The following is an 11,142-nucleotide window of genomic DNA, read 5'->3' as shown; positions in this document are numbered from 1 at the left end:
GAGGCTGCGGTGGCCGGGAGCGGCCACTGCACTCCAGTCTGGGTGACAGAGTGAGACTCCAACTCAAAAAAAAAAAAAAATGTAGTTTGATTTTTTTACAACCATTAATGTTTATGTGCCTTCATATATTAGTTTTCCAGATAACTAATATTTGTTGTTTTTAAAAAAACCATGAAGCATTTCAAACATATAAAAGTATAGTTAAGTGGGGCACAGTGGCTCACACCTGTAATTCCAGCACTTTGAGAGACTGCAGCAGGAGAACTGCTTGAGCTTAGGAGTTCCAGGACCAGCCTGGGCATCACAGCGAGACCTTGTCTCTACAAAAAAAAAAAAAAAAAATTAGCTGTGTGTGTTGGGTGTACCTGTAGTCCTAGCTACTCAAGAGATGGAAGGATCACCTGAACCCAGGAGGTCGAGGTTGTGGTAAGCTGTGATTGCAACACTGCACTCCAGCCTGGGCGACAGTGAGACCCCCAACTCAAAAAAAAAAAAAAGTATAGCTAATAGAATCCCTCCTCTTCCATATCTCTCCAGAGGCAACAGTTATCCTTAATTTGTTAGTAATCATTCTCTTTCATGCTTTATACTTTAATTACACATGGGTATGTGTGTGTATATATATTTACAAATTATAAATACTAGTGTTTTGGCTCTTTAAATTTTTTTCAGAAATGGTTTGGCTCTGTATAATTCTACAGCTTATTCTTTTCACGTTACATCATGTTGATACATTTGACTCTTATATACAAGACATTTTCTTATTGTGAACATTTCTGTTATTGCCCGTGTTTTATGCTATGCCCTTAAAGAGAAGGCTTCCCCAGCAAGACATGGACACTCTTATACAAGTCTCTTTGGGAAGGCCTGATCTTTAAATGCCAAAATGTGATGTTAACTTTTTGTGCTGGTCTTCCTGAATCTTGGGTAAATCACTGCATCTCTCTGGACCTGGGTTTTCTGAGCCATAAAGATTTTCTGGACTAACTGATCTCTAAGGTATTTTCCAGGTCTACAGTTCTACAATTCTCTTTTACACTTATTTCCCTTCCTCCTGATAGTGTATAATACATATATCAGATATGAGCAACCATTTAGCCTAAAAATCAATTCAGAAAAAATAATCTGTTGGAGTGTGTTTGTGTGTGTATGTTTAAATTCAGAATGAACCTGACTTTGAATCTCTTGGGCATGTTTTCTTATAATGCAGATTTCCTATTTTATTGACTAGATAAATATTAGGAAACTGGGACTACTTAAAAGCCATCAAGGCCAGGCTCAGTGGCTCAGCCTGTAATCCCAGCACTTTGGGAGGCCAAAGTGAGTGGATTGCCTGAGCCCATGGGTTCGAGACCCACCCGGGCAACTTGGCAGGACCTCATCTCTACAATAAATCAAAAAAATTAGCTGGGCGTGGTATCGCCCGCCTATAATTCCAGCTACTTGGAAGGCTGAGGCAGAAGGATCACTGGAGCCCAGCAAGTAGAGGCTGTGGTGGCTGAGAGCGTGCCACTGCACTCCAGTTTGGGCAGCAGAGTGAGACTCCAATTAAAAAAAAAAAAGCCATCAAAAAATTAATGTTAGAGCATGTTTGAGCAACATAGAAGCAGTTTTGGCACGTTGTCCCCTGCACTTAGATGGTGGGTTGTATTGCCAGCCTGGTGGGCTGCATGCCTCCTGGTGGGTCATGGATTGCTCAGGTTGTCATTTTGAACATGAATTATTGTATTATTGCTGCCAAGAAAATTATGTTCTCTAAGAGACTTTTGAAATGTGAAGAGCTTTTTGTCCCTAAATGTAATGCCCTTTGGAAGCTATGTTTTTAAAGACTGTATAGCCCTTTTAACATTAAAAAAAAAAAAAAGTTAGCCGGGCTCGGTGGCTCAGCCTGTGAGGTAAATGAATTGCTTGAGCCTGCGGGTTCGAGACCCGCCTGGGCAACTTGGCGAGACCTCATCTCTACAATAAATTAAAAAATTAGCCGGACTTGGTAGTGCACACCTGTAGTTCCAGCTACTTGGAAGGCTGAGGTGGAAGGATCGCCGGAGCCCAGCAGGTCAAGGCTGCGGTGGCTGGGAGCGGCCACTGCACTCCAGTCTAGGTGACAGAGTAAGACTCCAACTCAAAAAAAAAAAAAAAAAGTTGTTCTCTCCCTGCCAGAATGAGCATAAGCCAAGGTCTTTGGAAGTGTGGACTCAGGAACTCTCCTGGCAACTGTGGTCACAGTTCAATTCAGAGATGTTGTGGTAGTTACTTGGATTGCTCATTGTCCATCTTTTCCTTCTTATTTTCTGGTTCTTAGCTGACCACTAAATGAAATTGCCTTCAGAGAACTATTACTGTTTATCATTCAATGTAATAACAGTTGTGACAGGTAGTGGTGGTAGCTATAATGATTTGTCCATTTCATATAGTTATGAATATAAAATTTGGTTAAATAGATAGATTTGAGTGTTACTGTAGAGGATATTATGATTGATCCCAATAGCCTTTCCACTTTACTATTTTTAGGAACCCTATGGATTGGGGAAGTGATCCAACTCTAAGGATGGATTTTGCTTCATCTAAATTTAGGGATAAATTTAGATTAGTCCAGTGTTGGTGACTCCCCATGGCAGTGAATGGTTCAGGAACTCAGCCTTAGCCCACCAGAACATGACATTCTTATAGTTCTAAGTCCAGGAATGAGGCATGAAGGAAAAGTTACCAGCAGCTTTGGGGAAATGTTTTCTCCTTTTAAAAGAGAGACAGAGGAAGATGATCTCTTTTTTTCTCAGTTTGGCTGTTGTCAGGAACTGCTGTCAGTCAGGGGATGAAATTGATACTCCCAAGAGGACAGGGCAAATGCAGATAAATGAACTGAAACACTAGATGGAGTCATCTCTGAATCCCAATTCATCATGGGGCTTGTATATGAGTCAACAAATTACCTTGCGCTAGTTTGATTTGGGATTTCTGTTACTGTGGCTGAAAGCATCCTAATTGATATGATTGTATTATCATGTTACAGCTAATTATTCTTTTAATCCCTGGAGTAGTCTCAGGAAATTATCTTTATTTTAAATTTTAAGGTGAAAGTTAATCCACTATGTTTCTACTGATATTATTGTCAAATTAATTGTAATTCATTTTCTTTTGGAATAAGATTTCTCTGCATTCTAATTGTTGTTACTAAAGTATATGAAGAAAATTGAGTTTTCAACTTTTGTTTTTTTGTCTGTTTTTGAGTTGAAGTCTCACTCTCACCCAGACTGGAGTGCAGTGGCACGATCACGACCATGACCACTACAGCCTTGACCTGCCGGGCTCAGGCAATTCTTCCCCCTCAGCCTTCCGAGTAGCTAGAACTACTGGCATGTAACACCATAACCAGCTAATTTTTTTGTTTTTATTGTAGAGATGGGGTCCCTGGAACCCCTGGGCTCAGGCAGTTCTCTGGCCTCCACCTCCCAAAGTGCTGGAATTACAGGCATGAACCACCGCGTGTGGCCTCCAAGGTTTTTTAAGCCATCTTCATTCACCCTCAGTAGTATTTAACCTCTACTTAAATACATAAGAGTCTTTAACCTTTCATTTATTTATACTGTATACATATTTCTGTGCACAGCCTAACCAGCAAAGAGAGAATGGGATTATTGCTTTATTTGAGAGCAATCGCAGAGCAATATGTTAATGAAACTCAATAACATGGGATTAAACCATTGTGCAAAAACCAGGCTTTGAGGTAGGGACAGATGTGGCTTAGTGGAGAACTGAGGAGAGAAGAGTAAGAGCATGCCTGGGTGGACTGGTGGCCTTGGAGAACTCTGCAAAGCAAGGTGGCCCTGCAGAAGTGGAGGAGAGCCTGTGTGGGGCCCACTGAGGGAAATGACAGTCCTCAGCTGGAGAAACTCTAAGGGCTGCAGTATCAGGAGGATGGTGCATCTGACGGGAAAGGCTGTGTTGCCAGGCTGAGGAAGGGAGGAAGTTGGACCCGTGGCTTCTTAAATAGTACAGTGATATTACCACAGTGATTGCTGAAAGTTATTCTGCAAGTGGCATATAGGGGAATTAGACCAGGGAAAGATGTTGGCATGGTATCCTAGGAAGCTATTTTAAATAATCCAGGCGTGAGATGGCAAGAGCTGTAGGATAAAAAGAATCTGAATGTGTAATCTCTTAGGTTTATGTGGAATTTCAAAGTTCCCAAAGTGCATTCTCATACATTATCTAATTTACCTAGTTAGAGCCTTTCAACCTTTTTTTTTTTTTGAGTTGGAGTCTCACTCTGTCACCCAGACTGGAGTGCAGTGGCCATTCCCTGCTACTGCAGCCTCCACCTACTGGGCTCTGGCGATCCTTCCGCCTCAGCCTTCCGCCTCAGCCTTCCAAGTAGCTGGAACTATAGGCACGCGCTATCACGCCCGGCTAATTTTTGATTTATTGTAGAGATGAGGTCTCGCCAAGTTGCCCAGGCAGGTCTCGAACCCGCGGGCTCAGGCAATCCACTCACCTCAGCCTCCCAAAGGCGTGGGATTACAGGCTGAGCCACTGAGCCCGGCTCCTTTTTTTTTTTTTTTTTTTTTGAGTGGCAGTCTCTTTCTGTTGCCCAGGCTGGAGTACAGTGGCGTGCTCACGGCCACCTCAGCCTCGACCTGCTGGGTTCAGGCGATCCTTCCACCTCAGCCTTCCAGGTAGCTGGAACCACAGGCACACACCACCATGCCTGGTTTGATTTATTGTAGAGATGAGGTCTTACCAAGTTGCCCAGGCTTGTCTTGAACCCGTGGGTTCAGGCAGTCCTCTCGGCTCTGCCTCCCAAAGTGCTGGAATTACAAGCATGAGCCACCACTCCCGGCCTTTCAACCTTTTTTATGAATGAGGATATAGAGGTTTAGAGCAGTTGAGCAACCTGTCCAAAAGTTGTTAATGACAGCCTCACCTACTGTTCAGTGCTTTCCAATCATGACAAATCATTTTTTTCCCATTTCTGGTGAAATTCTTGCTTTCTAAAACATGTTACCTATCTTAGGTCCCTGCTGGCTTTTTTCCTGTTTTTCCTGTGTTGTGCTAACTTGACTGTGTTCTACAACACTTGTCCATTAACTGGCCCTTGACAGCAGTGTAAGCAAAAGCTAAAAACCATAGTTTACAACTCTTATAAACATTGAAAACCTTTGAATGGTGAAAATGGTTAAGTATCACCATTTTTTAGAACTTACTCAAATAACTGAAAGGTAGCTTTCTAACAAATACAAGAAAACAACATGCTAGGTCAGTAGAATGTTTTTGAAGTGTTTTAAATGAATAAAGAGTGAGACTTTAAGGGAGCCTCAAAATGACTTTGCTGAATGAAGGTGGTCATGTTGCCCAGGACTTCCAGATACAGGCAAAATCCACCTTAAAAGAACAGGAGTTACCACTTAATAAGCCAGAATAAGAAAAGTATTCACTGAGCAGACATTTTGGTATATGCCATCTTTTATTTAAAATGTGAACGAACTATTAAATGGTAAAATGTTGGACATTAGCCTTTTAGTTGAGTGAGGTATTCAGGTATACAGTAGGCATTGTGAAAGTCATAATTATTTTTCTTTTTTATTGTGGTAAAAAACACTTAACATAAAATGTACTATCTTAACCATTTAAAAATATACAGTAGTGTTGAGTGTATTCACATTGTTGTACAACAGATCGCCAAAACGGTTTCATCTTGCAAACCTGAACTCTGTGCCTATTAACTTCTTCCCTCTAGCCCCTGGTAACTACCATTCTACTTTCTGTTTCTATGGATTTGGAAAGTCAATCATACATTTTAAGAAGAATGTTAATCTCAAGAAACATTTACTGATTACCTACCAGGTGTTGGCCACTGTTCTTGATGCTAGGACAAAAAAGAGAAAAAGAATAGCTGAGAGGGGGGAAGGGAAGGGAGATGGGATAAATGGTAGTAAACATCTGTCTGGGGACGGGGAGACACCTCTTATCAACAAGGGTACCTGAACGAAGCATATTTGTATACCTAACCCTTAGCTGTACCCCACAATATCATAATAAAAAATACTGATTTAAAAAAAAAAAAAGGAATAGCTGAGAGTCGGGCTCAGTGGTTCAGCCTGTAATCACGCTCTTTGGGAGCCTGAGGTGAGTGGATTGCCTGTGCCTGCGGGTTTGAGACCCGCCTAGGCAACTTGGCGAGACCTCATCTCTACAATAAATCAAAAAATCAGCCAGGCGTGGTAGCGCACGCCTGTAGTTCTAGCTACTTGGAAGGCTGAGGCGGAAGGATCGCCGGAGCCCAGCAGGTCGAGGCTGCAGTGGCCAGGAGCGTGCCACTGCACTCCAGTCTGGGCGACAGAGTGAGACTCCAACTCAAAAAAAAAAAAAGAATAGCTGAGCATTCCTAGAGAATCTTTGTGACACTGGATTTGGAAGTATATATAATGTAAATCACAACAAAACCCATGTCTGTTAATTCTTGAATGAGTGATGGCGACAGCAAATTCTGTGAGATGTTAGCAATGACATTCATGCCATGGGTAAGCTTTATTTCCACCAGTGCAGACCCTTCAGGGAAGGAGAAAATGTGAGTCAGATAGCCTGGTATCAGATTGCATTTGTTAACAAACCATGGTTATTAGTGAGGGGAAAGGGTGATGGAGAAGCTGTTCTGCAAGATTCGCTTGGGTGTGATTGCTGTCTGTTTCCAGATTCGCAAGAACACCTCCAGAGCCTCCCTGAGGGAAAATTACCAAACAGGAGAAGCAGAAAATCCGACTGGTGTATGCCTATACATTAGATAAAGCTGGAGCTGGGAAGCAGCCTTTGTTTATATGAAGAAAGATTTTAGTAACAAAACAGTTGAAGGCACCCTCCCCCCTACAAAAAACAAAAACAAAAAAGAATTGCAGTTAATGTTTAAGTCACTATAGAGGATTCGTAATTCACGTGTTTTCTTGAAATGTCTCAGAAAGCACTTTATGGGGTTCTATATAGAATGCAAAAGAATGGAACAATCTAAAGCAAAGCTGAGTAGCCAGATCATAAGGATTTAGCAAATTGCAACTGAGTTGTGTTCACAGCTAGTCTCCTCAGAAAGCTTATTCCTCACTTATAATGGATCATATTGATACTTGTCAAGGGCTTTGTGGTTCTTTGCAGTTGAAATTGATAAATAGGCTGGGCTCGGTGACTCAGCCTATAATCCCAGCACTTTGGGAGGCCGAGGCGAGAGGATTGCCTGAGCCGGTGGGTTCAAGACCCACCCGGGCAACTTGGCGAGACCTCGTCTCTACAATAAATCAAAAACTAGCTGGGCATGGTAGCGTGCGCCTGTAGTTCCGGCTTCTTGGAAGGCTGAGGCGGACCCCAGCCGGTGGAGGCTGTGGTGGCCGGGAGAGTGCCACTGCACTCCGGCCTGGGCAACAGAGTGAGAGACTCCAACTCAAAAAAAAAGAAAGAAAGAAAGAAATTGATAAATAAGTTCTGAGCTCCCATAGTAGGAGAAAATAGGTGAGGGTGGGGCTGACATTTTGAAGTGTGAAAGCCTCAAATGACTTACATGCTACCTGTCAAGCCCCTTTGAGTGCTTCTTAAGTTTGGCTTCAGGGTAGACTCACCTGGGAAGCTTTTAAAATGACTGGTGCCCATGTCCTGCGCTTGACCAGTAAATCAGAATCTCAGCATTTCGGAAAGAGGGTAGGCCTAGTCATGAGTATGTTTTTAAAGTTTCCCAGGTGTCTTAGTCCTTTCTGGCTGCTTTAACAGAATACCTGAGACTGGGTAATTTAAAATGAGGAGACATTTACTTAACGTATGGTTCTGAAGGTTGGGAAGTCCAAGGGCATGGCACTGGCATCTGGTGAGGACCTTCGTGTGCATTATCCCAGGTGGAAGAGCAGAAGGGAAAGTGAGTGCAAGCAAAAGAAAGAAAGCACACAGGCTGAACTACCTTTATAACAGGCTGCTCTAGAGATAAGAACCCACTCCCAAGATAATGACAATTCATCCAGGAGGGCTTTGCTCTTAGAACCCAATTACCCCAAAGGTTCCACTTCTTAATACTGTCATGGTGTCAATTAAACTTCAACTTGAGTTTTGAAGGGGACATTTGAACCATCGTATCAGGTACTTCTAAAACACAGCTTGGGCTAAATTCATTCTGGCTATTTCAGCTCTGACCAGTAATCAGTGGGGGAACATTTATTAAAACATATACAAAAGACTTGCTAACTGTATAAAATAGATATGCACATATTTTCTCCCTGCCAACAAATGGGCAGTGTTTTGTTTTGTTTTGTTTTTCTATCCTTAATCAGTTGCAGATACTGAAGAAACAAATGGAAGGCAATAGAGGAAGACATTTTAAGGAGGTTCCACCACTTTGTTTAGGGAAGATGGGAGTGGGTTGAGGGGTAGGCAACGTTGTTTATGTGTATTTCAGGAAGAAGAAAATATGGCGTGTTCTCAATCTATCTAAAATTATGTAACTTTGCAGGATGTGATCCATTTGTGTCAGAATAATGAGGCATATAATACATTGCATTTAACATGTATGGGAATTCTTTGCTGAATAATTAGCATTCCTTTCTTCAGTCTTTATTCAGAGGAAACATACCATTCACACCCTCTCTGTGTTCACATTTTCCAGTGCGTTGGAGAGCTTTTTTTCAATAGAAATCTTTGTCCTCTTCCTAATAAGACTTGGATTATATTTGAAAAAACTTAGCATATCTTTCTTTGTTTTTCTGACAGGAATTGATTTTAAAATCAGAACGATAGAACTAGATGGAAAGAAAATTAAGCTTCAGATATGGTAAGTAAAAAAAAAAATTACACAGAGTTTCTACTTTAATTGGGAATTGAAAGTGGAAATTAAAATGTGAATTGTGATGTTAGAGGCATCCTGTGATAGCTAAAACATCTTCTCTAGATCAGAACCAAGGGGAATGGCTAAGTATTGAGCATCTTTCAAAGGGTTCTCCACCAAGCATGAAAGGTGAGAGCTGTTACTGACTGCTGGAGCCAGAAGAGATCTGATAGCTCATTCTTCCAAACCTCTTAATTTGGCAGGGCACTGAATTCCTCTTCATCACAGTCCTTGCAGGTTTGAAACCAGAGAAGCCATCAGGTCACATCGAAGGAACCCTGAGCAGAAAATACAGAGTTAGTTTCTAGCCATAGCACCTCTATATAGAAGGCTTCGGGCTGGTTACTTCCCTTCTCAGGGTCTACTTCTCCTCATTTGTAAATTGGTTGAATTGATGACACTGGAGTTTGCCTCCAGCTCTGATATTTTATAATATGTTTGCATATTTCTTCTTATTAAATAGAAAAATAAAGACTATTTGGTAAATAAAGGAGAAAAAAAGTCATGTCTTAGTTCAGGCTGCTCTGTAATAAATTTTTCAAAGTATTTTTTTTCCCCCATACATAGCACAACACTTCTGATACTCGATGTGTGGGGTTTCTCTCTCTCTCTCTCTCTCTCTCTCTCTCTCACACACACACACACACACACACACACACACACACACACACACCAAGCAGTTCTCCAGCAGACACCAACTGGGTGTCCTGTGGTTTAACTCAATTCTGACACTGGTCTACCTGGAGACAGTGTCAGATCCCACAGGCCCCACAATGTCCCCACTTCAGATGCCAGTCACAAGTACAGATTGAGCATCTGTTATCTGAAATGCTTAGGCATGGAAGTATTTTGGATTTCTGATTCTTTCAGATTTTGGAATATTTGCATATATGTAATGAAATGTCTTGGCGATGACACTCAGATCTAAACATGAAATTTATTTATGTTGCCTGTACACCTGATACACATAGTCTGAAGGTAATTTTATACAGTATTTTAAGTAAAATGTTTTTAGCAAACTGTGCGTCATGTGCCTGTGTTTTGACTGTGACCTGTCACATGAGGTCGGGTGTGGAATTTTCTGCTTGTGGCATTGTGGTGGCATTTAGAAGGTTTGAGATTTAGGAGCATTTTGGATTTTGGATTTTCAGATTAGGGATGCTCAACTGACTGCAGGTTGTCACCCATGCGCTGACCAACCAGCTGTAAGTCAGGCTTCTCATGACCTCCTCCTCAGGTTCCATTGATTACTAGAGTAGCTCATAGAACTTTCACTTTATTTTTGTTTCCCCGTTTATTGTAAAGGACATTACAAAGGATGCAGATGAGCAGCCAGGCAGAAGAGATAGACAGGGCGAGGCATGTGGGAAAAGGGGATGAGTTTGCATGCCCTCTTCCACGTGGGAGGGACATGCCACCCTCCAAGCACCTCCACGTGTTCCAGTCCTTGGAAGCTCTTCGAACCTTTTGTGTTTTTATGGAATCTCCATCATGTAGGCATAATTACATCGCCACCATTGGTAATCAACTCAGTTAACCCCTCTCTCTTACCCAGAGATTGGGTAGTAGGACTGAAAGTTCCAGTCCTCTAGATCACTTGGTTAGTTCTGGCAACCAGCCCTCCTACCCTGAGGCTGCCCAGGAGTCTCAGCTCCCAGTTATATCGTTAGCATGTGCATGCACATGCATGTGTGCACACGCACACACACACACACACACACACACACACACACACACACACACACACAACTTATCACTTTGGAGAATCCAAGGATTTTAGGAAGTGTGTGCCAAGAACCAGTGGCAGAGACCAGATATATTTCTTATTATTTCACACTGTCACAGCTGCTATAGCCAAAATACCATAGACTAATATCTTCAACAGCAAACTTTTTTTCCTCGCAGTTTTGGAGGCTGGCAAATCCAAGATCAAGGTGCCAGCGCATCCAGTGTCTAGTGAGGCGTGGCTTCCTGGCTTGTAGATGGCTGTCTCACGTGACCCAGAGATAGAGCGTCTCCCCGGTGTCTCTTCTAAGGGCACTAATTCCATTCATGAGGGCTCTACCCTCATGACCTAATTACCTCCCAAAGACTCCATGTCCAAATACCATCACACTGAGGATTAGGCTTCAAGGTATGAATTTTGGGGAAACACAAAACTCCGTCTACGGCATGTCTCCCAACTCTCATGTTATAACATGCAAGGCAGAGATCTCCTATGACACCAACTCTGACTGGTAAATTCCTGAAGAATTTGTCAAACTATAGTGAACAAATATGGGTCTTCCAGACTG

At 42.2% G+C, this 11,142-nt stretch overlaps 1 protein-coding gene across 1 annotated transcript in view; it reads left to right on the top strand.

The window, feature by feature from the left end:
- The window catches only part of LOC103262463 (ras-related protein Rab-8B), a 39,810-nt gene that overhangs the window by 10,376 nt on the left and 18,292 nt on the right, over positions 1 to 11,142 (top strand). Inside the window, exon 3 of the mRNA XM_021713377.1 lies at positions 8,630 to 8,794. Within this exon, the coding sequence (XP_021569052.1) occupies positions 8,630 to 8,794 (165 nt within the window). The remainder of the gene's footprint in view (positions 1 to 8,629; positions 8,795 to 11,142) is intronic.

The sequence above is a fragment of the Carlito syrichta genome, unplaced genomic scaffold, assembly GCF_000164805.1.
Source record: "Carlito syrichta isolate Samal-C Ts95f unplaced genomic scaffold, Tarsius_syrichta-2.0.1 Scaffold304512, whole genome shotgun sequence".
Taxonomy (NCBI): domain Eukaryota; kingdom Metazoa; phylum Chordata; class Mammalia; order Primates; family Tarsiidae; genus Carlito; species Carlito syrichta.
Note: the sequence above shows the minus strand (reverse complement) of the source record. Positions and strands in the feature narration are given on the sequence as shown.